At 44.3% G+C, this 27,862-nt stretch overlaps 1 protein-coding gene across 1 annotated transcript in view; it reads left to right on the plus strand.

The window, feature by feature from the left end:
• ADAMTS9 (ADAM metallopeptidase with thrombospondin type 1 motif 9) overlaps positions 1-27,862 on the plus strand; it is a 273,702-nt gene that overhangs the window by 30,186 nt on the left and 215,654 nt on the right. Inside the window, 5 exon segments of the mRNA XM_030205247.1 lie at positions 13,768-14,054; positions 21,960-22,043; positions 22,147-22,271; positions 27,318-27,358; positions 27,476-27,581. Coding sequence (XP_030061107.1) covers positions 13,768-14,054; positions 21,960-22,043; positions 22,147-22,271; positions 27,318-27,358; positions 27,476-27,581 — 643 coding nt within the window.

The raw sequence follows: 27,862 nt of genomic DNA on the forward strand, positions 1-27,862 counted from the left end.
AATACCCCTTTGTGCACTATTTTGCACTCATGCAAAAATCCAGCTAAAAAATGCTACGCAAATTTTAGCTTAGGTCTTGCAGTCATTGTCGATAAACTTGACTTTAAGAAGTAATAAGTGGTGATAAATTTGGTCTTAACTACACTTCATTGAGATGTATTTCTTGCTGGGGGGGGGGGGGGGTGTCTCTCCTGTGAAACTAATTTTGCACCAAGTTTTGCTACAGTCTAAATAGTTAATGAGCTGCTTGGCATCATTTTGCATCACAGCAGCTCATTAGCAACTAGTTGGAATAAAATTGCGTGTGTGGAAGACTCCATGCAAGTTTTAGTCTTAGCAAAGGAGAAAGTTTTGCAAAGATGATGCTGTATGGTAAAATGGCAAATAGAATGCATTATTTCCAGTTTTTGCACTCAAAGCCATCTGAGTCATAGGCCTTGATAACGTGGCCTATGGAAACAAATAGCATTAGACATGAAGGACCCTGTTTACTAAGCCGCACTGTAGGTGCGCAAACTTTTTAGTGCGCTCTAAAAAGTAGCACATGCTAACGCTAGTGACACCCATAGGAATATAATGGATGTCTCTATCATTAGCGTACACTAAAGAGTTTGCGCACCTATAGTGCGACTTAGTAAACAGGGCCCAAAGTAAATACAAGATTCTAAAGAATTTACAACCTGCTAAGTGTAATGTGCCTTCTTGATAATTTATTTTATTGGAATATCATTTTTATTCTACAATATCTTCAATATAACAATGTTTTGTCTGATCTACTAATTATAACATTTTTTATTTGTTCCACCTTCCCCCCCCCCCCCCCCCAATTATTAAATGCCTAGCCTGTTAAGCAAAGTGCTGTGCAGTCTAGAATGTAATGAGTTCAAGAGTGGTATGATTTGATTTCTCCACAAAGGGCCCCTTTTACTAAACCGCGTAAGCGTCTACGCGTGCCCAATGCGCACCAAAATGGACTTACTACTTGACTACCACATGGCTCTTGCAGTAATTTAATTTCTGGTGCGCGTCCGCTACATGCGTGTGGAAAATATTTTTTATTTTCTGGCGCGCGTAGCAGACGTGTGCCAAGTGGCATTTGACGTGCATAGGTCACTACCGTCCAAATTCTTTACTGCTAGGTCTATGGCTGGTGGTAAGGTCTGAGACCCAAAATGGACGCGCGGCAATTTTGATTTTGCCGCACATCCATTTTGGGGGAAAAAAGAGGCCGTTTTTACAGGCACACTGAAAAAGAATTCTGTGCGTGCCCCAAACCCACGCCTACACTACCGCAGGCCACATTTTACCGCAGCTTAGTAAAAGGACCCCAAAGTGAGTGAGGGCAGCTCCTGTTTTATCTAGTGTACCAACATATATTTTTTAGCTGTAAGGCATGCTTTCAGATCAAATAATTTTATTCTCTGGAGTTCAATTCTAGATTATCCATTAGATCCAAAATACACAGTTCTAAATTCTTCTTTGTACTCTGCCCCAGCATTGCTTTTAGTCTAGTCTAGATTTGAATCCGGGCACATAGCCATAAACTATGAATTAAAGTACCTCATTCTGGGCAGCACTGTTCCCTATAAGCTGAGCTGGAGTCCTCCACCTACAGTCCTGCCAGTGGGGGGTGCTGTTTCACTGTCACATTTTTAATAGTGAGGGACAGGCAAGCTCTGCAGGACTTCAGAGAACCTACCTGTCCCTAGCAATTGAAAATACAATATTGAAGCACTACCCCCTACTGGCAGCAATGCAGTTGGAGGATTCCCACTCAACTTAAAGGGAACAGTGCTGGGCAGTTGGCTGAAATCTCTGGCGGACCTTATGGTTAATGCAGCATGACATTGTCCTGTGCTCCAGTATAGGAAATGATTTAGCAATATGGTTACCAGATGGCAATAATGATTTTTGTTATTGGGGGAGGGGGGTAGCACCTAAAATAAGATTGTATGCTAAAATGCTGCCACTCTGATTGTCCAGGACTTATGTCAGCTACTGCTTGAGTGAAAAAAAACTCTTTGAACATGAAAATAGTTTTGTCCTAGTCGATGGAGGGGTACTTATAGAGATGCCAAGGGTGGGTCATCCCAGAGGGAGATTTATCATCTTAAAGAGCAAGATTTAGTGTGCTAAAAAGTGAGATTGAAAGCCAAAGAGTAAGATTTACCATCCCAAAGATTGAGATTGAAGGCCAAAGAATGAGATTTCTTTTTTTTTCTTTTTCCAGATGGTGTGTCCTGAGTATAAATCTAGAAAACTTTATTTGTCATATTGCTTGCAAATGAAAAAAGCAGCATAAAGTGTTTGGTGGTGCCTCTCAAAGACTATAGACAGAGAGGATGTAATAAGAGACAGTTTTCAAAGGAATTTGCTCAGGTAATAAAGCAGTTATCTGTGTAAATTTTCCAGACTGAAAATGAACCTGCACCCAGTACCTCAAAGTATATGCATAAGTTTCAGGGCACGTTTACTTAGGTACAGGGAAAACTGATATGACAAAAGAAGATGCACTCGGATTTCTTCCTGTTGATTAAGTCAAACCAAAGAGGTTAGATTGAGAACAGAACAGCCTATCTGGCCCATTATGGGAGCTGAATCCAGTGGGCGGGTCTTGCCACAACATTGGTACACCCAAAACAATAGCAAATGCAGCTGAAAATAATAGGAAATGCTTATTAGAAATAAGGAACTGCCTATGCATGGTCCTTCTCTAAAAAGTATAAAGCTGTTCCAGTTAGATAGGCAGTGCCTTAAATGGTGGAGGGTAAAGGGTTTATTTATTTGACAGCTTTTTTATTTATTTTATATCTTGATATATAATCATGAAATAAAATTGAATATCACTAAAACAGCATAAAAAATTATTGTAGCTGGTAAAAACAGTAATAATAAACTCTGTATTTTGTGCACATTTTTCTACACTGTTCTACAGAATAGAGTAATACATGGCCATATTTCAGTGCGGATATCCTGTTTCCCGATGGGTTCATCTTAACTGTTGTTGTAAACTGCCTTAGGAAGCCTGGTGTTATAAAGATAGAATATAACACCGCATTACAGTACAGGCAATGATCCTTACAGGACTGGACTATTGCAACATAGTATAGTTAGGCTTACCTGACAAATCACTCAAATGTCTGCACCGATTAATGCTTTAAAACCCCCCATTGTACTTATAAAAACTGTGAAGTTGGGCACCTGCTTCTCATCATGGTGGCCCAAACTCTCTGCATGAATTCAAGCCTGATAGGGTGCTAGGGAGTCCCTATAACCAGCCCCTCCAAATGACACACTGAATACGATTTAGAACAAATTGGTACTCTATCCGATGGAAGGCTATTCTGTTCTGATGGATCCTGCTGTGTACATTTATAATCTGTACAAGCTAGCATGAAAATATAAGTGAGATCAAATAAAAATGCTACGAACAATAAACAACGACAGCATGGATGCAGCAGCTGATAGGTTTGTTTGCTTTGATTTGGGTGTACCAAAATGGCAGCTGCATGGAATGGGGGGGGGGGGGGGGGATACGATCAGCTTCAGCTTTTTGATGTCATGCCATCTCCTGTTCTCAAACTAACCTCCTTGGACCACACGAGTTTTCTTCTCTTATGATATGGATCAGTGCACTCTGAGAAAAGGGTCTCAAAGAGTGTGAAAGTGAGGGACTTTAAATGTGACCCAATGAGTGAGATTTGGCATCTCTGTGTGTACAAGTGAGCAGTTTATGCAAAATTATGTATTTCATTGGTATTCACTAATCTGTAAAATGGATGGACACCATAAATTAACGCAGATTGATAAAGATCCTAGATAGGACTGTGCCTGTGCCTACTCACTGCTATACATTTATTCCCTGGTCATGTCTTCTATTTCCTAGACCAGCGGTTGTTAATTTTTTAGTGGTTGTGACCCCATGATGGGAGCCAAATCAGATTATATGACTCCCCTGGAGATGAAGAATAATGATGCACCTATGGAGATCCTACTCATCTGGGACCACAAATGTGGGGTTTGGGACTCCCATTTGGGGTCTTGACCATAGTTTGGGAAGCTCTGCCCTGGGCATCTGGAACTGGTGAATCTGTGGAAGCAGCATTCATGGCATCTGAGGGCAGAGAGGCTTGGCAATTGCCGAACAGGGACTTAGGTCTTAGGTATGGTTTTCAGGATATCCTCAAAGAAAATACATTAAATAGACTTGCATACAATGATGGTAGTGCATGCAATTTTATCTCCTGTGCATGCGTTGTAGATTTCATGAAAACCTGACCTTTCTTTGGCATTCAAGGGCTGGAGTTGCCTATGCCTGGTGTAAGGTTTCTGTTAGAGCACCCGGGAAAAACAGCCCCCGCTGCTAGCACAGGGCCCTTTTTTCTGCAGCTCACAACGTTCCCAGAGTCACAAAGGTTTAGAGGGAACATTGCTATAATTTAATAATGACAGTATCACCAGCAGTTTAGGATTATTATTATAGCACCATCCTGTTTGATGTGCGGTGTAGGAAATGATAAATAAACTTGGATGGGATTGAAAGCCAACTTAGCAGTGAGCCAATTTAAGCTAAGTAATCACTCAGCTGCTAAGATGAGGCAGATGCGAATAGTTCAGCTTCTCTATGCTGCTCTCTAGCAACTAATTAAAATGTCGCAGTGTTATATTATCTAGTGTGTGCTACTGCTACATTGTGCTGTGTGTGCAGGGTTCATGATCTGTGTGTTTGCCCACATATGCACAGCTTAGAGAGGATGCTCCCTGTGACATTGTAGCACAGTGGAACCTGGCTCAAACTGAGTGGGAAGCCTGTGGGAGCAGGTGGAAACCAGGGCTGTCCTGAGGACTATGCAAGCTGTGTGACTGCACAGGGCACAAGAGAGACGGAGATGCAGAAATTGCTCCCCATCCGTTTTCTCCCCTCTGGTGGCTGCGGTGCAGTGGGTGGGGCGGTGGTGCTAGTGGATATGTCACACAGGGTGCAGGTGTTGCTCCAGATGCTCCTGGTGGAAACTGTTGGGCCAAATAAACAAAAGCCTAGATGGTCTGGCAATTAGTGTTCATAAATTTGCCAATAAAGGAAGTAGTTAATAAGATGCAGTTAAAGTTGGGTTTATAGCACACCTTTGTTCACCATCAGAGTCACGAACCTGCAAGAGCTCAGTCCTGCAGGTTAGTGACTTCCGTAGAACATGAACAAATAGCTTGGGTTGTTTTTCCTGCCCAGGAGCATCAGACTGCTGATAAGTGGCCTGATACTACTAGGCTCCTCCTTAAAGGTGCCAGAGCTCAACAAATTGAAGAGTGCTCCCCCTCCCCCTGTAAAAAGACCCTCCCTCGACCCTCACTCCATTGTTCCACTGACCCCCCTCCGCCCACTGTAGGCTATCTGGACCAGCTTCAGTCAATTTCTGGGTATGTGGAGGGTCAAGGCAGGAGTTGATCCTCAGTCACTCCTAACCCTGCTGGTGCTGGTACAAAATGGCACCTATACATACTCTCATGGTACTTCAACCAGGGAGGTGTTGGAGGGGGATCAAGCCACAAAAGGCCCTTATATGGAGGCTTTACCCCTAGCCGTAGTAGCATGAGACTACTGTTAGAGGTCGCTGGCATCATCTTCAACCCAGCACCGACAGGGCAGGAGTGACTGGGGATCACTCCTGTTCCAGACCTCATGGACCCCCAGGGATTGACTGAAGTGAGTGCAGAAAGCTTATGAGGGGTCTTCAGGGGCAGGGGATAGAGGCTACAAGGATTGGGGGTCCAGGGATACCTAGGGAAGGATGGGGTCTTGAGAGGGCCTATGGGGATAGGAGTCTTCAGGGCTAGTATTTGCAGAGAGGGGAAGAGGGAGCATGGTTCTGATTGTTGAACTCTGTCCCCTTTAAGAAAGACTCCTTGAGAGCATGGGGCTGTGCATTAGTGGCCACAAGCTTCCATGGAGCAGAAAAATGTAGCTTGTGAAGTCGATCATAAGTTGAGTTATTCATTTTCTGCAGGAGTCACTAACCTAACCCCTTACTGCAGGTTAGTGACACCTGGACTAAACAAAGCTGCAGTAAAATGCCATATTTTACTTCTTAATAGCAACCCCCCTACCCCGATGAAAATAAATTATGTCCTGCACATGTATAAATTGATGCAAACCTAAGAAGCAGCAGATATAGGCATATTTGGAGCAGTGCTCTATGTCTTTTATGTTCATACCTCAGAAACAGTATACGACTTGACAGAATTACAAGCCTGCTCAAGAGAAATTCTGTGACCTGTGGCAAGTGTTAGACTGACCTACAATATCCTGACTAATGTAGTTCATGCTTGGCTGCTTCTGGAGCACTGTCTAGTACATCGTGCTGGGTGCTTGGGAAGAAGTGCTGTGAAAACCGCACAGGGAAATGGTGGACAGGCCTTGCCTATACTAGGTCCTATTCTAGGCACATCCAGGATCAATGAAGCTCATTCACAGATTTAAAAAAAAAATGGGCACAAAGATCAATTCTAAGAAGGGCCCAAGATTCAGCCCGTGGCAGTAACTGGCTTGTAAGCTGCTCACAGTCGCGGGCTGAATTAAGTCCTGATATTCAATGCGGGGCATGTCCAGCTTCTGGTATTCAATATCTGAATTAGGGACCCTTTTACTAAGCTGCAGTAAAAAGCTAGTTTGGACACGTGAAATTGAACGTGCTGGGCCATATTTTACCACGGCGGGTAAAAAGGCCTTTTTTCAATGGGGCAGTAAATGGCCGTGCGCTAATATTAAAATTAGCTTGTGGCTGTTTGCTGCCTGAGCCCTTACTGCCACCTCTTTATTTGGCAAAAATGGTGCATGTGCGATTCATGAGATAATCAGGCAGCACGCTACAATGTGGACGTGCTGCCAATTACTGCCGGGAATGCCCCTCGCAGTAAAAAAATATAAAATTATTTTCTACCGCAGGAAACAGCGTGTGCCAACTTTAGAATTACTGCCGGGTGCCTGCGCTACCCTGATGCTAGTGTTAATTTGACACGCACTACCTGCGTGTTAGCCCTACCGCAGCTTAGTAATAGGTCCCCTTAGTGAGGCAACCCTGAAGACAATTGAGCTGTTAGCAGCCTTTTACTGTCCTAATTTTCTCTGCTTACTTAGCCTGTTAGTGGACCAAATATCACTGCTCACAGCTTAAGTAGTAGCACTGCCCAAACTCCGCCCCCCAAACATAGCTGCTTTCTGAATGGCTGGTTAGCAGCAGTATTCAGCGTTATGACCTAATTAAGAGCCACTGAATATCTGCAGCCAGCCAGCTCCTCAGGGTTTAACTGGGCAGGAGAGGTTAAACCCCTTTAAATACCGCCCCCTAAACTGGATGACAGAAAACCATGTAAAAGTAACCTGCAAATTTACATGGTCTTGTCTATTCTTAGGATTTATTGACTGCCATCATAAAACTTAATGGATGGCTCTTGAATGAAGAAAAGGTTAACGCTGCTCCCTTTGTACTTTCTGCCTTCCAGCAATTGTCTGGGTTTACAATCTTACAGTTAACAGAATCCCTTGAGTAAATGATAGAGTTGCAATCTCTCAGAACCATCTGTTATCCTCAGCATATTACAAGAGTTTAAGATGACTGAAACGTAAAGGTGTTGTGCTCAGGGAGCCATTAGATATGCTGCTTATTTGATCAAAAGCAGACTAATTTTATTGCTGTAAAACAATACATAGCTATTTGCTCAGTTCTAAAGCCATATCAGAAATATTATTTGTCGTAACTAAAGAAAATTAGAAGGAAATTAAGATAGTAACAGACGGCAGATAGCATGGTAAATCTAGTTTGCCGAGCAAAGTGACTAGAGTCGGACCTGCCGCTCTGTGCAGAATTTCAAACCAAAAAAAAAGGGAAAATTCAGTCTTGGCATCTTTTTGTCAGTTTGAACATCGCGGTTAACTCGTTACTCAGTGCCCAGATCACGACTGCCCCAGATGCAGGTTCCACGGAGCTGAAACACCTTGTTCCCTATATAGTGGGCATCGGGAACTTGATTTACTTACTTTCAGTGCTGCTCTGGTGCGATGTGTAATCGCTTATCAGCTAAATAGAAGGGCTGCTGTTTTTGTTGTTTGCTTTTCGTTCTTCATATATTTTTCCTTTTAATTGGAGTTTAAATAAAATTAAAATTAGAAATTGATTAGATTCTAAAAAAGTTTAACAAAATCTTTACAGCTCAGGAGGCAGATGATTATCTCATAATTCGTGCTGCAGATCTGAAATAGCTGGAGGTTATAAGAGATCTCATAGCCGGTTCACTTCATTGATGATGCCTCAACACTGAATTGATTATGATACAGTTTGGGTAATACATATCTTTCACCATTGATGCTCATATTAAACCAAGGGTTTTTTGAGGGGGTACTTGGGGGTACCGAGTACCGGCACCTTTTCCATTGTCTGCTAAAATTGACTCATGGTCAAGTTTTAATGAAAGAGCTCAGGCTCTACACGCAAATTTTGCCGTGTCTGACTGGCTGCAAGGGACCTGGCTATTGTGGGGTGGGTCCCTCAATGATCACCCCACCCCTGAAAGGTGGCCTGGCATTTGAGTACCGTCACCTTTTTCACTAGAAAAAATGCACTGTATGAAACACATCTTCTTTATTGCTCTGTTCAGAATATGCAGGTTACCTTCTCTGCGCCTTTGTTTAGGATTTTACCTACTGCTCCGTACAAGTTACACCCCCTTTTATGTCATTTGTCTTGCTTTGATCCCATCCTGTTGCAAGATAGGAATCCTCTGTATTTATCCCATGCCTTTCTGAATTCTGTCACTGTTTTTGTCCCAACTACCTCCACCAGGAGGGTGTGCCAGGCATCCAAGAAAGGAATGGATAGCTAACTGCAGTAAGATTTGTGAATTTTCCTCCTGTTTTGCTAGTTCCTTGATCAATTTTATAGAAAGATCATTTGTTGGAAGTTCTGCACTACCCTGCTTTTTAAAAGTGTAAACACAAGATCAACAGCCAGCAGAAAGCTGCTATTCTAAAGATCTGGGTCTCTAACAGAAGGATTTAGGCAGTGAGATGAGTGGAGTGGAGTGGAATCGGTAGATGTGAATCGCTTGTTTACTCTTTCCAAAAGACTAGTGGGCACGCAGTGAAGCTACAAATTAGTAAATTTTTTACAAATCGGAGAAATATTTCTTTACTCAACATGTAATTACTCTGGAATTCGTTGTCAGAGAATGTACTAAAAGCAGTTAGCTTAGTGGGGTTTAAAAAAAGGTTTGGATAACTTCCTAAAAGAAAAGTCCATAAGCCATTATTAAGATGGACTTGGGGAAAAGCCACTGCTTATTTCTAGGATAAGCAGCATAAAATGTACTGTTTTGGCATCTTACCTGGATTGGCCACTGTTGGAAACAGGATGATGGGCTTGATGGACCATCGGGAGGAGGGTAAGTGATTAGTCAGTATTCTGTAATTTAGATGCACAATTGGTGTGTAAATGTAAGCAATTTGTTATAGAATTGGTCTTAATGATCATTGATTCCACAGCCATTTGCGCCAACATTTCAAAATGACTGGTGTTGCCAAACACAATGCAGCTTTTTCCTCCCTGGACGCAATGAAGGAGCTTGCTCAATATTGGGGTTGCTCAGCACCCACAGAGTTGGTTTCTATGTCTGCAACAGCCCCAGACTCAGCTGTCTTGAGGAGAGGAAGACCTGACTAGGTGCCCTACAGCACTGCGACTAAGCCTCCAGGCAAGTTCCGAACACATTTAAAATAGTTGACCGTCTTCAGGAATTTATTCAATATTCTGGTCAGTTCTGAAAGGAGTTGATGAATGGAAACAGATGAGAACTTGTGATGAAAAGGGACATTTGGAACATTCATGAAAGCAAGACTACAGCAATTTACCAGAATTATAGAAGAATGCAAATTCTTGCACAGGAGTAAAACTAATTTCATTTTACATGGCACTTTTCCAGACACGATTTGAAATAATTTTATAAAACTGCCACTTCAGAAACAGTTTATGCAGTTATCTCTGGAACGAAAGCCAGGGGAGACCATGCTTTGTATTTAATTACTTGCTTTTTCCCTGAGCTCAGGGTGAGATACAATCATGTATAGTAGGTAATTACCTGCTGAAGAGGGCTTACAACCTACTTTAGTACCTAGTGAATGGAAGGGTAAGTGACTTCTCCAAGGTCACAAGGAAGCTGAATGGGATTTGAAACCTAGACATCAGCCCGCTGCTTTAACCACTAAGCTGCTACCCCACTCCTGACGTGGCAGTAGTCTTAAAGCAGTATTATTGTTATATCAGCATAGTGGCACAGAAGGAAAGGTTGGTTCAATATGCAGATATAATAAAATTCTATAATACAGTCTACAGAAGACCTGTAATTAGATCCAAGGCATCCCTTGTCTTGTACTCTGTCTGGTTGATTGCAGCCCTATTTGCAACAGAAAGCTTAACCACATACTGCCTGGCCAGCCTGATGGCTAGGTGGAGCCAGGGTTCAAAGTTTGTGGTGTGAAGTGGGCATCTCAGCCAAGCTCAACTGTGGGCTCTACAGACCATGGGCATAGCCAGACACCCAATTTTGGGTGGGCCTGGGCCCAAGATGGTTGGGCAGAAGAACTCCGTCTTGAACCACAAGTGATTTGGTCTCTCCCTCTCTCGCCCGCATGCCATGTGGTCTCTCAAATATCCCCCCCCCCCACACATTCCTTTTAAATAGCAGATATTCACTGTCAGCGAGCAGCAACTAATACACACTGCTCTTGTTGGCCCCACAGCCTTCCCTCTGATGCATTGCACTACCAAAAGCTGTGAAAACAACGTACGACCACCTTAATTTCCGGAAAGCATTAAAGACCCACCTGTTCGAAAAGGCATACCCTACGGACCCAACTTAAGGGCCTAAATCTCTGCAGCACAACTTAAATAAACCTTATAATGTATACTATACAGCTCTCCTTCTCTACTATTCCTAACTGTTGTCTAGATCTATAAACCTTATAAGACTATAACATCAACCTGTATTTGTTTCTATACCGGAGCTTGCGAATGCCTTCATGGTACTATGTAAGCCACATTGAGCCTGCAAATAGGTGGGAAAATGTGGGAAACAAATGCAACAAATAAATAAATGCAACTTCCTGTTTCCGCATAGGCGGGAATACATCAGAGGGAAGGCTGTGGGGTCGGTGCGAGCAGTATGTATCAGTCGCTGCTCACTGCAGACGAAGATCTGCTATTTACAAGGTATGCAGGAGGGACAGTTGTTGGGAGTTTTCAGCTGGTGAGGCTAGGTGTGCTGCTCAGGGGCGTAGCCAGACTTCGGCGGGAGGGGGGTCCAGAACCCGAGGTGACGGGGCACATTTTAGCCCCCCCCCCCGGTGCTGCCGACCCCCCCCCCCCCGCCATTTTGACCCCCCCCCCCACTACCACCACCTTTGACCCCCCCCCCCCGGCGCCAACCTTTCGACCCCCCCTTCCTCCAGCGCCAACCCTCCCCTGACGCCGCTGTCGCCGTCGGGTACCTTTGCTGGCCGAAGTCCTCTTCTCCGGCGCAGCCGCGTTGCTGATCTGCAAGGCTTCTGTGTCTGTGAGTCTGATGTCCTGCACGTACAATGGCGGCGGCGGGGGAGGTTTGGCGGCGGGAGGGGGGTCAAAGGGGTTGGCGGTAGGGGGACCAGGGCCAAATCTACGGGGGCCCATTACCCCGTGGCCCCACGTAGCTACACCCCTGGTGCTGCTACTGGGTGGGCCTGAACCCAAAGTGGGTGGGCCTGGGTCCACCCTTGGCTACGTCACTGCTACAGACATATGAAGTCACACGCATTTGGCAGTGTTCTCCAGCTCACATGCCAAAGCCCCCTCCTCTCACACTCACACATTCAGGGAGGACAGAATTTTTTTTTCCTACTGTACAAGTCAGTTGGCCACCTCCCAAAAGCCTCCCACTACCTACATCCCCCACCCACCCAGACCTACTCGATCAATGCACTAGTGGTCTAGGATAAGTTGGGTAGCAGCGATCTGCAGTCGCTGCTTCCTGTACCGGTTCCACGGTTCTAAATGGTCGCCGTAAACTTTTTAAATTGGCCTGTTTTTTATGTAAGATATTACATGATTTGGTGCCAAAGTATTTATACTCCCCTTTCCAATTTGCTGTCTTGTTAAGAGACAGGAGACTAAATTGTCCAAGTGTGTTTTCCTTTCCTTCGCCAAGAGGAAGGAAAAGACTAAAAATGTTTGAAATGATAACTGGCATTTCAACCACCAGTCATTAGAAAGAGTTTGCCAGGACATTTCAGTCATCTCATTCTTATCCGCCATTTAGGAAGAATTATTAAGACTCTGCTCTTTCAGAAATTTGTACAACAAAAGGATTTTTAACCATAATTTTAGTTGTAATTGTCCTCCCAGAGGATTGTTCTGGCTCTTGATGTTACTGTTACTCACTTTGAACTGTAATGTGTAAGCGGGATATAAGACTAGATATTATGTTATATGTAAACTGTTTGCACCCGAGGTAATGGAGGGTTCATTGACTTGTCCAGGGTCACAAAGAGTCACAGTGGAAATCAAACCCAGTTCCCCTGGTTCTCAACTTCTGCACTATTACACTACTGTTCTAGCCTAAGTAAAGAGATTTAGGACTGGATGAACGTGAAAGCTGAATTACCTTCTCATCTCTAAAGGTTACCCTACTGAAGAAGGTTCTAGTGCGGCACGACCATTAGGCCACCTAATGCCTAAGAGTGGGGTGGTATCTCTCCACTCTTCGAGGAGCGGCATCTCCTCCTTCCTTCCTTCCTCCACCCCATTCCTGATGTTTACCTGTTTTGTCACATTCCAAACCCGGCAGTGGCAGCGATTCCCATATGCTGCCCTGCCGCCGGCACCCGCCTCTTCCTTATACTGGGGCTGCCTCTCTGATGTAACTTCCTGTTTCATCAGAGGCTCAGGCAGTAAAGGGAAGAGGCAGGTGCCGGCAGCAGAGCAGCATATGGGAATCGCTGCCGCTGCCGGGTTTGGGACGTGACAAAACGGTAAATGCCAGGAATGGAGTGGAGGAAGGAAGGAAGGAGGAGATGCCGCTCCCCGAAGAGTGGGGAGATACCACCCCACTCTTTAGGCATCAGGTGGCCTAAGACAAAACAGGTAAACACCGCGAACGGGCTGGAGGTAGGAAGGGGGGCAGCATCTCGGCTTGGGAGGGGGAGACATCTTGGCATGGGGTGGTGAGCGGCATCTCGGCCTGGGAGGGGGTGGCATCTTAGCTCCGCCTCAGGCAGCATCTTGCCTTGGGCTGGCATGTTCTCACACATTGACAGGTGAGTGAAAAGAATTTTTCAGGATGATTGCAAATAAAATGCCTCTTGTGTACATAAATTCCAAGCCAGCATGTTCCTGAAGCACTAAATTCACTGGAAAAAGTTGCATAAGTTTTTATAAAGCAAATGATATATTTGTTTCTTATGTCTAATAACATAACTTGGTCATCATGTTAGTTCTCGTAGAAATAAAGGTCACAATGGAGTAGTGTCTGATACTGTTTTATTGCACTAGGTTAATACATTTCAAGAGTTATACACTTTTCAGCAGGTTCAGTGCAAGAACAGGTATTACCTTCGTCTGGTTGGTTGACCTTTATCTGTTGTCTCTGAACTAACTGACCATATCTTTAATCTCTTACTGCTGTTCTTGGCTAGTGACAGCTTTGGCCTTTCTACCTCAGTGCAGTTCTCATGCTTTCTTCTTATTACAGGGCAAGAAAACCACAGAAGGAAAAACAAGCAGAAAAACATGGCACAATTATGGCAAGGCAGCAATGTATTCTCAGACGTGGAGGTATTGAAACGTAGTGTATTAGAAAAACAAGCATCTGCATATAACAACAAGACTGGCAAAGCAAAGGAAGCCCAAGGACGCAGAAGAACAAAGCGTTTTTTGTCATACCCTCGACATGTGGAAGTCATGGTGGTGGCAGACAACAGAATGGTCGACTATCATGGCGCTAACCTACAACATTACATTTTGACATTAATGTCTATAGTAAGTATATATGCTGACCTGAACATGTATACCCTGGAGGAAAGGAGGAACAGGGGTGATATGATACAGACGTTCAAATACTTGAAAGGTATTAATCCGCAAAAAAATCTTTTCCGGAGATGGGAAGGCGGTAGAACGAGAGGACATGAAATGAGATTGAAGGGGGGCAGACTCAAAAAAGATGTCAGGAAGTATTTTTTCACGGAGAGGGTGGTGGACGCTTGGAATGCCCTCCCGCGGGAGGTGGTGGAGATGAAAACGGTAACGGAATTCAAACATGCGTGGGATATGCATAAAGGAATCCTGTGCAGCAGGAATGGATCCTCAGCAGCTTAGCTGAAATTGGGTGGTGGAGCAGGTGGGGGGAAGAGGGGTTGGTGGTTGGGAGGCTAGGATAGGGGAGGGCAGACTTATACGGTCTGTACCAGAGCCGGTGATGGGAGACGGGACTGGTGGTTGGGAGGCGGGAAATACTGCTGGGCAGACTTATACGGTCTGTGCCCTGAAAAAGATAGGTACAAATTCAAGATATGAGTTTATCTTGGGCAGACTAGATGGTCCATGCAGGTCTTTTTCTGCCGTCATCTACTATGTTATGTATGTTACTATGTTACTATGCAGAGAGCAGTTTCATTTTCAGAGATCGTTTCCAGCATCATAAATTCGTGCATCAGATGCTTTCAGGTCTGGGTTGATGCCACGTTTTGATTAAGCTCTGACTTTCGCTAAAGCTGCTATTCATGTTGAAGGGAACGTTTTGAAGTATAATTCACAGTAGTAGCAATAAAACTGTACCAGCATCCTATGAACTTATTTTATCTATCTCTTGTTGCTTCTTTTCTTTTCATTTAGCTGTTAACCTTTTATTGCACTGACATGGTCTCTCGAATACATTAGCAAAGGTGAATTACAGGTGCCGTCCACAAGAGTGTGGATGAAAATAGAGAATGAATTGAATGGCTAGTGGATGTCAATATGGACTTACAAACTCCATAGTGCACATTGTAAAATAATGCCATTTTTTTTTCATTATTTTTACAGTAAACTCTTATGGTATATGTCAGTAATTTTCTGTCTCTAATGATTGTGCAGTATTTTTCACTTTGTGGACCTTTTACTAAAGTAAAGCTTTGTGGTCGCCCTGTGGCAATTGCAACCCAGTGCGGTAATCATTGGGGACATTCTCCATATCTTACTATACAGGTGCACACAGAAAAAAGTGTTACCATGCGGTAAGCGTAGTGAGGTGAGTCCAAGAAGGATTTCAAGAAGTCTTTAATGTAAACAGCATAAAAACGGCCCGACACGGCCGTGTTTCGGCACAAAGGCCTGCCTCAGGGGTCAGGTAGATCTCTTGTGTTATGGAGAAAAGCTTAACACTGATGGTTTGCCAGGCAGACGGCGTTTGCAGCTCAGCATTTTTACTGAGGATTTCACAGAGTTTCAACAGCAAGGATCTTGAATTTACTCTTATGTTAAGCTTTTTGCCATAACTCAACAGATCTACCTGGCCCCTGAGGCAGGCCTTTGTGCCAAAATACAGCCGTGTCGGGTCATTTTTATGCTGTTTACATTAAAGTCTTCTTGAAATCCTCCTTGGACTCACCTCTCTTCTTTTTGTTTGCCACTCACGTTCATGTGAGGTTTTTTTCCTCCTCCCCTTTTTTGCGTGTAAGTGTAGTGACAGCACGGATGCACTTACCAGGGGCATAGCCAGACCTTGCGGTGGGAGGGGGCCAGAGCCCGAGGTGTGGGGGGGTACATTTTAGTCTGCCGCCCCGCTGCCTTACCCCCCCATCCGCCTCTGCTCTCCCTCACCTCCTCACTGCTTCCTCTCACCGCCTCGTCGCTCCCCCCATAACAGGATATGTATTTAGTGTCTGAATTAACACATACTAACTGTCATGCTAATATGGTAACGATTACTGCAGTACCACCATGCATTAACAGTTTCCAAGCACTAATTCATGTGCCAACTGCTTACTACACATTAGTAAAAGGGCTCCTTTGTTTGTAACTCATCATTTACATGAAAATATTTCAGAAATTGCAATCTAATATCACTTTGTGTGTGTTGGGGAAAGATTGACATCTAGTGACCACTGCTGGTACTGCAAAGTCTAACAGAAAGTACCACACCATGTGGCCATTGCTAATACTGCAGCTCCTTGCATATCTTGGATAGACAGAAACTGAGTTTATTATAACAGACATGCTGACAACCCGTGACATTCCCTGGAAGACCACTTTTATTTCTCTTGCCTGCTGGTTGCAGTCCCATTGTTTGGAAAATCTTTTCTCCCTCCTTCCTCCCCACCTCCTTCACTCTCTGTACTCCTCTGCCCTAAGTGTACTCTGTCTTTTGATTCTAGAGCACCAGTAGCCCTTTTCCACCTCCTACCTGACTCAGTCCTCTGGTCAGGGCCATAGTGAGCTATACGTGGGCAGGTTTGGCCACAATGTGTGCAAGGGAAGTGGGGGCATTAAAACTGCTCCCTGTCATTGTTTCCCCTACTTGGCCTTGACACAGTGGGTGGGGCAGGACCCCTAGAGGGTGTGTCATACGGGGTACATTTTTTGCTCAGGACTGTCCTGGCTCTGGTACAAGCGTATACATACCGCCAGTCACTGACAGACAAATACCAACCCTAAATATATTCTATGTCTAGGTAGGCAATTGTTATCGGTCTTGAGCATGCGTGTACATATAGACTTGGGCACACGTACAGTTTTTGGTCATATTGGGCAGTGAGGTTAGGACACAGGAGCAAGCATGATTAGAGAGAATGGTTTTCAAAATTAAAAATTCTGCATCCCCTCCTTTCCTGGCACGTCTGTTGACCTTGTACGTTACCCTTTGTTCTCTTCATTCATGCCAACAACACCTGCTGGGCGTATTTCAATTTGGTACATCAGATATGACACTACACATCATTCTATTTTTTCAGTTGTAGGTCCCACTGTATGGAATGCCTTGCCCCTCTACTTCAATAAACTCGGAAACTTGAGTGATGCTGCAGTTGAAGACGGCTGCAGCAGCTGCAGCTGCAGCAGCCGTCTTCAACTGCAGCATCACTCAAGTTTCCGAGTTTATTGAAGACTTGCTATCCCACACACCAAGTAATGTATCTATGCGGCTTTCAATTCTAAAACTAGGAAGGAGGAAAGGAAGAGAGAGAGTAAGAGGAGGGGGAAAAAAAACAATACGGTGGGGAGCAGAATGGAACTACATTGATTTATAGGATTGATGGGGTAACAGCTGGTGGCAGAGGGGAAGGAAAGTAGTTCTGAACTGGCTGGCAGGACCTGTCCCGACGGCAGCTTTAGGAGAGCGTAAAAGCGTCTTCGAAGAGGAATGATTTGAGATCCACTTTAAGCATTGTTAAGGAAGTCTGTGACCCTGAAGTAGAGGGTCCATAAAACATTACTAAGGTGGACTTGGGGATAATCCACTGCTTAATAAGCTGCATGAAATCTCTTTTAGTCTTTTGGGATCTTGCCAGGTACTTGTGACCTGGATTGGCCACTGTTGGAAAGAGGATACTGTGCTTGATAGAACTTTTGTCCTGTCCCAGTAAGGCAATACTAAAAAGAGAGGCAGAGGGTTTGTACTACAAGTGGGAATATTGGAAGGAAGAGAGAAGACAGGGGTTAAGGAAAGAAGAGAGGTTGGGGACTGAAAGAAGGGAAGGACTGGAGCTGAGAGAGTTTTTCTCCTCAATCTGAATCCTTCCTTGAAGTTTTGATTCTGTTAAAGTCTTTAGTGAAAGAATAACTAGAAAGACTAAATTTACAGAAATATGGTCAACAATAAAGTTATTCATTTGACTGTTGATGATTTACAGGTTCAGCTAGTTATCATATTATAATGAGTCCTACGTTCAGAAAGGTCTTGTTCAATAAGGTAGCTGACCTGTACAGAGGTAATGGTACTTAAAATCTGAACTGCAGAATCTGATGGACTTGTTCAGGCTTAGGTACCTCTAAGCAGCCAGAATTATTCTCTACGTTTCATATCAAACTGATCACGAATAATTACTAGTAGTGCATAGAAATGTGTTTGGTGTTTTTCATTGCAAATAGTCTTGTTTGCACCATGAAGAGTAAGGTCTAGGACCATGGATTGAAGTTGCCCCAGAAGATCATAGTATTTACTGTATGTAGATCACAAAACCTTAATCTAAGGGATTCCTCAAGGAAACCACAAATTGCTTAACACAAACGCAGGCCTTCCACCATTGTTGGGCTGTTCTTAGAGCATCAGTTGATCTTAATCCAGCCTTCTCCCACCTGCTGTTTTATATTGATCCTTTGCTATTTACTGTAGTCCAGAGTGTTGGGTCTTATATAGAAACATGATGGCAGATAAAGGCCATATGACCCATCCAGTCTGCCCATCCTCTGTAACCCCTAACTCATCCTTTTCCTAAGCGATCCCACATGTTTATCCCATGCCTTTTTAAATTCTGAAACAGTCCTCAACTCCACAACCTCCACTGGGAGGCCATTCCATGCCTCCACCACCCTTTCTGTGAAATAGTACTTCCTTAGATTACCACTAAGCCTATTCCCTCTTTTCAACATATGCCCCCTCATTCCAGAGCTCTCCTTCAGTTGAAAAAGGCTCTCTTCCTGCACACAAAAATGCCCTTGAGGTATTTAAACGTCTCTATCATGTCTCCTCTCCCCCTCCTCTCTATCTGTCTAGAAATAGATATCTCTATTGATCAAGGTATGTAACACCTTTTAGAGTTAACTTTCAAATTGTCTAGTCACTAATATCAAGTTAGGTGTCTAGATCAACCCATTTCAAAACGTAGGAGGGCAAAATGTAGACAAGTCAAGACATGTGGTTAGACTGTGGCAATCAAGTTAGGTTCTTAACCCTTAATTCTATAAAAGTCACCAAACATTACGTGCGCAAATTTGAGTGCATGCCCAATTTGTGCATATAATTGACTAACGAGCTACTTAGTGCCAATAATTAGCTTTTTAACAAGCAAACTGTTCAACACCACCAACTGGAGTATTGGTCTCATAGGCTCCTAAATTCAGCTAAAAATTTTCCTAAGCATAGCACTGAGTGTCTTTTGAAAAATGACCCCTTTCTGGCATTTTTGGCATTTGATAGTGGACACTTTAGTCGCTTAGGGCTAGATTCTATATATCACGCTTAAAAAAATTGGTGCAAAAAAACGCCCTACCTAGGCATATTCTATAAAGTATGCTTAAATTTAGGCATACTTTATAGAATACGCCTAAATTTCAGCACAGTTTATAGAATACGTCAAGCGCCCGTCCGCACAACTAAATTTAGTCACGGTCAGTTATGCCAAGTAAAACTTGGTGTAAATGCCGAAGCCTAAATTAGGAGCAGACCGGGTGTATTCTATAACAGCGTACGTAGATTATAGAAATACCCACAACTCACCCATTCCACACCCAAGGCCATGCCCCCTTTTTAGCTATACGCCTTAGAATTTACGTGCATCACTTTATTAAATATGCTTAGACACTTGAGCATGTAAATTCTAATTAATGCCAATTAGTGTCAATTGCTTGTTAATTGGCAATTAGCGCTGATTGGCTTAGCTAATTAAGTTGCACTCGCAAATCCAGAATATGACTAGATTTGTGCACACAACTTAAGTTCCACTGTATAGAATCCGGGGTTAATCTTTGACGCTGACAGTTGCTTTTTCTTTCCAGTTGTTCCCTATTACTCATGCTGGACGTGGACTTTGTTCAGCAGCATCTTCTCTCCTGAAAACTACTACTTATCATTCCTATAGTGCTACTAGACATAAGCAGCGCTGTACACTTGAACATAAAGAGACAGTCCCTGCTCGACAGAGCTTACAATCTAATCAAGACAGACAAACAGGACAAATAAGGGATAAGGACAAAGAGTAGCAAGATTCCGGAATCCCAAAGAGTAGCAAGATTCTGTACAGAATCCCAAAGAGTAGCAAGATTCCGGAATCCCAATGTAGCAAGATTCTGTGCAGAATCCCAAAGAGTAGCAAGATTCCGGAATCCCAATGTAGCAAGGTTCTGTGCAGAATCCCAAAGAGCAACAAGATTCCGGAATCCCAAAGACTACTACTAATTATCATTTCTATAGCGCTACTAGACATACACAGCTCGACAGAGCTTACAATCTAATTAGGACAGACAAACAGGACAAATAAGGGATAAGGACAAAGAGTAGCAAGATTCCGGAATCCCAAAGAGTAGCAAGATTCTGTACAGAATCCCAAAGAGTAGCAAGATTCCGGAATCCCAATGTAGCAAGGTTCTGTGCAGAATCCCAAAGAGCAGCAAGATTCCGGAATCCCAAAGACTACTACTAATTATCATTTCTATAGCGCTACTAGACGTACACAGCTCGACAGAGCTTACAATCTAATTAGGACAGACAAACAGGACAAATAAGGAATAAGGGAATTACTAAGATGGGAAAACACATTTGATAGAGCACTTGTGACCCCTGAGGCAGGTGGCTCTCCGCCGAAAGATGACCTCATGTCAGGTCTTTTTACTGTTGGTGCTTTGTTATTAAGAATGTTTTCATACCTATTGTGCTGGAGCTTCCTTGACCCAGCCCTACTTTGGGGTTTATTTTCATCAAAATGAACAGGCATAGTGCCTAATATACTAAGTGCCCTGTTTACTAAGGTGCACTAACGTTTTTAGCATGTGCTAAAAATTAGTGTGCGCTTACCATGTAGATACCCATAGGAATATTATGGACATCTACACGGTTAGTGTGCGATAATGCTTAGTGCGCACTAAAAATGCTAACATGCCTCTAGCACAGCTTAGTAAACAGGTCCCAAAGGCCTTTCTCCCATTCTGGGCCAATGGGGAAAAAGTTTATTGTATCAGGCCCATGAAGAAGGAAACTCCCTCTTTTTAGGAGCATCAGGAAAAAATGCCTCCGGTTTGTATCTAGCAGATGGCAGGGAGGTCGGAATCTTTAGAGTAGGTTCAATTAATTTCATATACACTTATTATTATTATTATTTGTTGCATTTGTATCCCACATTTTTCCACCAATTTGCAGGCTCAATGTGGCTTACATTTTGCCGTAATGGCGTTCACCATTTCCGGATAGAGAAATACAAGTGGTATTGCATTAAGGTGCATAAATGGTAAAGTGAATTATAGAATAAGTTAGACAATCAACTATAGAAAGTTCATTTCTGGTATGTGAAATAAAGTGGAAGTGCGTATTGCGTAACTTTCATTTGTAGCACGTAGGTTATCAGGATAGATAAATAGACTGCTATATGGAATAGAGGGGCCCTTTTACTAAGCTGCGTAAGCATCTACATGTGCTCAATGTGCGCCAAAATGGAGTTACCACCCGGCTACCGCGTGGCTCTTGCAGTAATTTCATTTTTGGCACGCATCCGATACGCAGGTCCGAATTTATTTTGGATGCACGTATCGGACACGCACCGAGTGGCATTTGACGTGCGTAGGTCATTACCGCCTGGTTACCGCGTGAGACTTTACCGCTAGGTCAATGGCTGGTGGTTAGGTCTCAGGCCCAAAATGGACGCGCGCCAATTTTGATTTTGCCACACGTCCATTTTCGGCAAAAATTTTTAAAAAAGGCATTTTTTGCAGGCACACTGAAAAATGGATCTCCGCGTGCCCAAAACACTTGCCTAACTACCGCAGGCCATTTTTCAGTGCACCTTAGTAAAAGGACCCCAGAGAGATCCAGAGAGTAAATCCCTCAACAGTGATCTAAGTTAAAGATTTGTAATGGAGTCTGTGTATCAGATCTTACGTATGTATAAGTTGGTTTATAGCAGTGGGTTCAATGGCAAATGGAAAGGCACAGACTTGTATTCCCTTGATGATCATTAATGCTAGTTATTTATTTTGATACAGGTAGCTTCTATCTATAAGGACCCAAGCATTGGAAATTTAATTAATATTGTTATTGTGAAATTAGCCGTAATCCATAATGAACAGGTAATGGCAGCTTTCTTTTCCTACTTTTGTCTGAAAGTGCCGTGGCAATTGAAAAACTTTAAATGACTAAAATGCACCATTTTTTTTGTGTGTATATGAATAGGAGGGACCTTCTATCTCTTTTAATGCCCAGACTACATTAAAAAACTTTTGTATATGGCAACAGACCCAGAACAACCCTGATGACAGTCATCATTCTCATCACGATACAGCTGTGCTTGTAACAAGGTATAGATTTATTTTTCCAACCTGTGCAGTAATTTGTCTGTTGTTAAAATTTGTTGGAAGACATAGCTGTTAATTTTGGGTGTAGATTAATGCTTTCCTTCAGGGCCAGTCTTAGCAATTGTGGGGCCCTGTGCAGACCAGTTCAGTGGTGCCCCCCCAGCCCCTTGCCTAGCCCTACTCCTTGCCCAACCCTGCCCCACCCAACCCTACCTAGCCCTACCCATGCCTAGCCCCACCCCCAGTGACTCACTTCTACCTTCTGTACTCACCATACTCTTCTCACCCATCTCCCCTGAGAACCAACCCTGATGGTCTCACCCACATGGTTGCACCATTCCAAGCATCTCCCCTCCCCAGTGGCGTAGCAAGGGCGGGACGGTGGGGGCGGTCTGCCCCGGGTGTCAACGGGTGGGGGGGGGGTTGCTCCATCCACCCCCCCTGGCGTGGACTCCCCCGGCGCAGCGCCTCTCATTCCCCCCCCATCCGACAGTCCCCACCTGCCTATCAGCTGAGCTCCGTGCACCCGGCACCTCGAATCTGCAGCGGTGCTGACTGTAAAAGAAGAAAATGTCTCATCGTTGGCCCTTCCCTCACACTGTGTCCCGCCCTCGAGGAAATAGGAAGTTACATCAGAGGGCGGGGCACAGTGTGAGGGAAGGGCCAATGACGAGACAATTTTCTTCTTTTACAGTCAGCAGCGCTGCAGATTCGAGGTGCTGGGTGCACGGAGCTCAGCTGATAGGCAGGTGGGGACTGTCGGATGGGGGGGGAGTGAGAAGCGCTGCGCCGGAGGGGGTCCACGCCAGGGGGGGCGCCATGTTGCACTGCACCCGGGGGGGGGGGGGTGCGCGCGCAGCAGCGATCCGCCCCAGGTGTCAGGCAACCACGGAACGCCACTGCCCCTCCCTCTTCCTTCGTACCCCAACATTTCCTCTCTCTCTCATTCTCCACCCACACTTGTAGCCCATCTTCCTGTCCTGCCCACCCCTCTCTCTACTCCTCCCTTATAGTCCAGCATTTCCTTGTCCCCTTTCCTTCCCCATCCATCCCTATGGTGTGAACCTCCATAGGTGCCAACATTCCAAAAGGATCGGGGGCCACAGACACAATACAAATTACTGTTCCCTGGACACAGTGAAGGAGCTGGCTCAGTAATTGGGGGTTATCATCACCCACCAGCACCCACAGTACTGGCTCCTATGTAAACAGCCTACAAGGGGAGAGTGACAGAGCTGCCAAGTTACCCATTCCAGGAGGGAGACTTTTTGGCCAGTCCTGGATTTCTGTAATCCTCCGTCTAGTGCATTATGGGACCTGCTACACAGATTTCAATGGATAGAATCATGGAGTACAAATACTGCACAGTTTTGGGATGTAAGTTTAAAACCCTTCCTAGAATGGGTAACTTGGCGGCTCTGGAGTGACCGTGAGCCAGTTTGGGGGGGGTCACAGCCTGTGCCACCTAGCCTAGGCGTACCTCGAAAGGAGGTTTAAAATGATAAATTTAACTTCCTTGGTTGAGAAGCACTGCTTTAGATTACTTTTTTGTCTACTAGCAACCCAACATACTCAACAGCCTGCAGGTAAATCTATTATATCAGAAAGCACAAATGAAGCAATCAGCTGCAACTCCTGTGCGCCAGCTACAAACAGGAATTCAAATTAATTAGGAATTATCAGAATAACCAATTGCCCTCAAAAAACCCCACTTTCCGCTGGATTTTTAAACTATGGCCCAACTTCAAGACAAAAATGCTCGGTCTGGCAGTGGCAGCTGTAAAACCCTCCAGTTACTAGCTCCAAAGAAGGGACCAGATACTCACAGTAGTTTGCTGCCAGCACTGGCAATGGGAACGGGCTGTCTGGGCTGACCAGTCCTTCTTTCTGTAGCGTCCCTCTCCTCTGTTGTAACTTCCTGTTTAAGATGCTGCAGAGGGAACGACTGGGTCGGTCCAGGCAGCCTATTACCGTTACTACTGCTGGCACAGCAAAGATAAATTAGGGGTTTTTTTGGACCTGGGGGAGGGCACTGGACTCACGGGGAGGGAAGGGATCAGTGCTGGATCTGCTGTGCAGGTCTCTAGTCGGCAACGCAAGGCTCCTGCCTAAGACCGGCCCTGCTTTCCTCCTTTGGTGCTGTTTCTTTGTCTGAAATTATTCCACTCTACATTTTTATGTCTTGTCCCTTTTCTATATGATTACAGAAACAGTCTTTTCTGATCTCACTTGGAGCCTTTTTATTTTAAATATTAATGTCTGGCTCTCCCTTGGAAGCTTCTTCTGTCGTCTGAAATACATTACTACTCGAAAGTGGTTGTGCAGACTTTGGCAGGTCATTTCAAGTCATCACAGGAAGGAGTTAGCAGGGACCAGAATACAGCTTCAGATCAGATGCCAAATCAAAGATGTGAGCTGGTGAAATAAGCAAAAATGAATGCTTGCACTGTAATGTTGAAACATAAATCCCTGAAAACTGTGTTAACCTACCTCCTTGTCATCATGAGATGTTAGCCTAACCCTAGTTTTCCACTTCGCTTCATCACAATGCATTTTGCAGATCAACAGGCAGCCAACCATATTAGGACAGGTGGTAGAAAACAGGATGGAAATAGCATCTCACGATGTCTTGGAGCTGCAGGGGAAACACTGGAAGCGATTTGGTCATGACTGTTTTTGAAACCATCTAGAATATTTGTAAACCTGCTACACTCCAAAACTTGTGCATTCCCAATGTATTCTTCTAGAATGAGCTCATGTTACAGTAAGTGAAGTGTCCAGAAAATAGTTCTCAAAACAGACATTTTCTTCATGATGCAAACCTCCCAAGTAGAATAGATTTATGGCTGATGGAATTCTTTCCAACCCATCTGCTCCACCGCATGAGTGTCTGTATTCTCTTTGTGTGTGTCTTTCTGACCTGTAAGGGAGAGGGGTAGGGAGGTTTGAAGGGAGCGGTACCCAAGTATTCTTTTGCTGTGGAAAGAATAATAAAAGGAAAACAAGTGTGATAATATATCAAGTCATTAGATGTGACTGACAACAGAATGCAAAGGATGGCGTTTACTAGTTAACAACAGTAGTTGGCAATATGCATAGAAACCGGTAGCAGACCACACGGTTCAGTCACTAGGTTGGAGTGGAGGAGTGGCCTAGTGGTTAGAGCACCAGTCTTGCTGCTCCTTGTGATCTTGGGCAAGTCACTTAACCCTCCATTGCCTCAGGTACAAACTTAGATTGTCAGCCCTCCTGGGACACAGAAATATCCAGAGTACCTGAATGTAACTCACCTTGAGCTACTACTGAAAAAGGTGTGAGCAAAGTCTAAATAAATAAATAAATAAATAAATAAATAAATAAATAAATAAATAGGTGGCACTGAACGTAGCAACTGCCAAGGGGTCAATATTGAAAGCAATTTAAGTGGGCAAGAGAGACTCCTGCCCACTAAATTGTACTTCGCAGGTCAACTGCTGATATTGAGCTGCAGCACTAATGGGCGTTCACTAATTGGCCAAACTGAAACCGGGCAAGAGAGAGGCATTATGGAGGCGGAGTTGGATGTAGGTGCTGGCAATACTCAGTGCTATGCCCATATAGCTAAGCAGTCCTATCTTTGCCCCGTTAGCTATCAAGACACCGGCCCTGAATATTGAACCAGTGCCCAGGTAACTTCTGGGTAGTGGCCTGATGAGTTTCTGGTGACCCTCCCCACTCTGATCCCAATCCTCCTTCTCTTCCCTCATAGACAAGAAAAGCCCCCCCCCCCCCCACTGCCACATTCCCTGTAGGCCCACCCAGACCTACCTTTGATAGCCCTGGTGGTCTAGTAGGTTCTAAGGGCAAAAGCAATACCCACTCACTCCTGCTCATTGCAGCTTCAACCTTAAAATGGCTGCTGTGGAGGAGTAGCCTAATGATTGGTGCAGTGGCCTGAGAATCAGGGGAACTGAGTTCATTCCTACTGCAGCTCCTTGTGACTTTGGACAAGTCACTTAACCCAGACCTCCCGCTTTTGTGAGTCATCTCCCGCAGTCCCGCCGGAGTGCTGGGATCTCCCGCTGAACATCTCTGTTTCCAGGGACAGCAGGAAATGCCTACATTAAACATCATCTCCTGCTGCCGCTGGTCTCACTGCAACAGGAAATGATGTTTTACAAGGTGTCTCCCGCTGTCGCTGGAAAGGAAGGCAGAACTGTGGGCGGTTCTGGGCAGAGCTGAGGGTGGTTCAAGGTGGAGCTATGGGCAGGTTGGGTGGAGCTATGGGTGGGCTGGGCAGAGCTATGGGCGGGTTGGGGCAGAGCTATGGGCGAGCCCTAAATCTCCGGCTCGAGAGGCTGACCCCCTTGGCAGCTCAGCTTAACCCTGCTTTACATGCATTTGCATGTTTTCTGTTTCATTACTATGTACTTATCTACAGTACATTAGGGCACCACACCTAGCATTAGTAGTACCTTTAAGTTACGTTAAGGGGCACATAACAAGGGTTAGTGCCGTTTGCATCTTGCTATCTTCCCCCTCACTCTTTTCACCATTTTCCCCCAGACCAAATTTGATTTTGTTAATGGTAATGGTAGTAATGGTAATGATGTTTGTAGTCTGCCAACTCCCCAATATATGTTCAAAACAGATAACATCAAGATTGAATTATACAATGATAACAGACGAAAAAAGGAGGAGCGTCAATAAAACTATCCTAATAAAATCATTTCTTAAACAAATATGCCTTCGATATGCTTGCAAAAAAGCAAATATAAGGGAATCTTTTCAGGGTTATTTTGTCCCAAGACAGACCAACAGACAGACTGACACATTTTTGACCCCTTTAGTAACATTTCTTTCCAACATCCATTGGGTTGGAATTGGATAGTTCTGTCTTTGATACCAGATAAATCTGTTCCCTCCAGGCAGAACCCATACTCGGGTGTGGTGAAGCTTTACTGAGTCACATTTTTTTTATAAAGATATTTTTTTCCACTTGCATGTGTTTATTCTGCCTTCACTTCAGAGAAATAAAAGGTGACAGCATCGTTTGTGCTTTGCTTTCAGGCAGAATATTTGTAGAGCCCATGACAAGTGTGACACTTTAGGTGAGTTTTAAACCTTCAGAAAACAAAGATGAAAATGAATACAAAAAATGCGAAGACTGGAAGAGTTCATTTTTAAAATGTTTATTACTCTTCTCTCTTTTCTTGGATTTTCTGCAGGTTTGGCAGAGCTTGGGACGGTCTGTGATCCCTATAGAAGTTGTTCAATTAGCGAAGACAATGGACTAAGTACTGCCTTTACGATTGCACATGAACTTGGCCATGTGTATGTTTCATGTAAATATATTTGACTTAAAAATATTCCAGAGATTTGCATATTGCATGAATGATTCATGGACTGGTCCATACCGTCCTTGAGATACATTGAGGGGCATAATTGAATGGCGCTGGCCAAATCGATGGCCTGCCATCTTCGGGGCCGGCTCTGTGAGTGGGTAAAGCCAAGCATATTTTCGAAAAATATGCTTGGCGCCGGCCAAATCGCTCGCCGGGTTTGAAACAGGATCGCCGGCAGATCGCCGAGTTTAGATGAGATGGCCGGCTCCG

This window comes from Microcaecilia unicolor, chromosome 6, assembly GCF_901765095.1.
Source record: "Microcaecilia unicolor chromosome 6, aMicUni1.1, whole genome shotgun sequence".
NCBI classification, from domain to species: domain Eukaryota; kingdom Metazoa; phylum Chordata; class Amphibia; order Gymnophiona; family Siphonopidae; genus Microcaecilia; species Microcaecilia unicolor.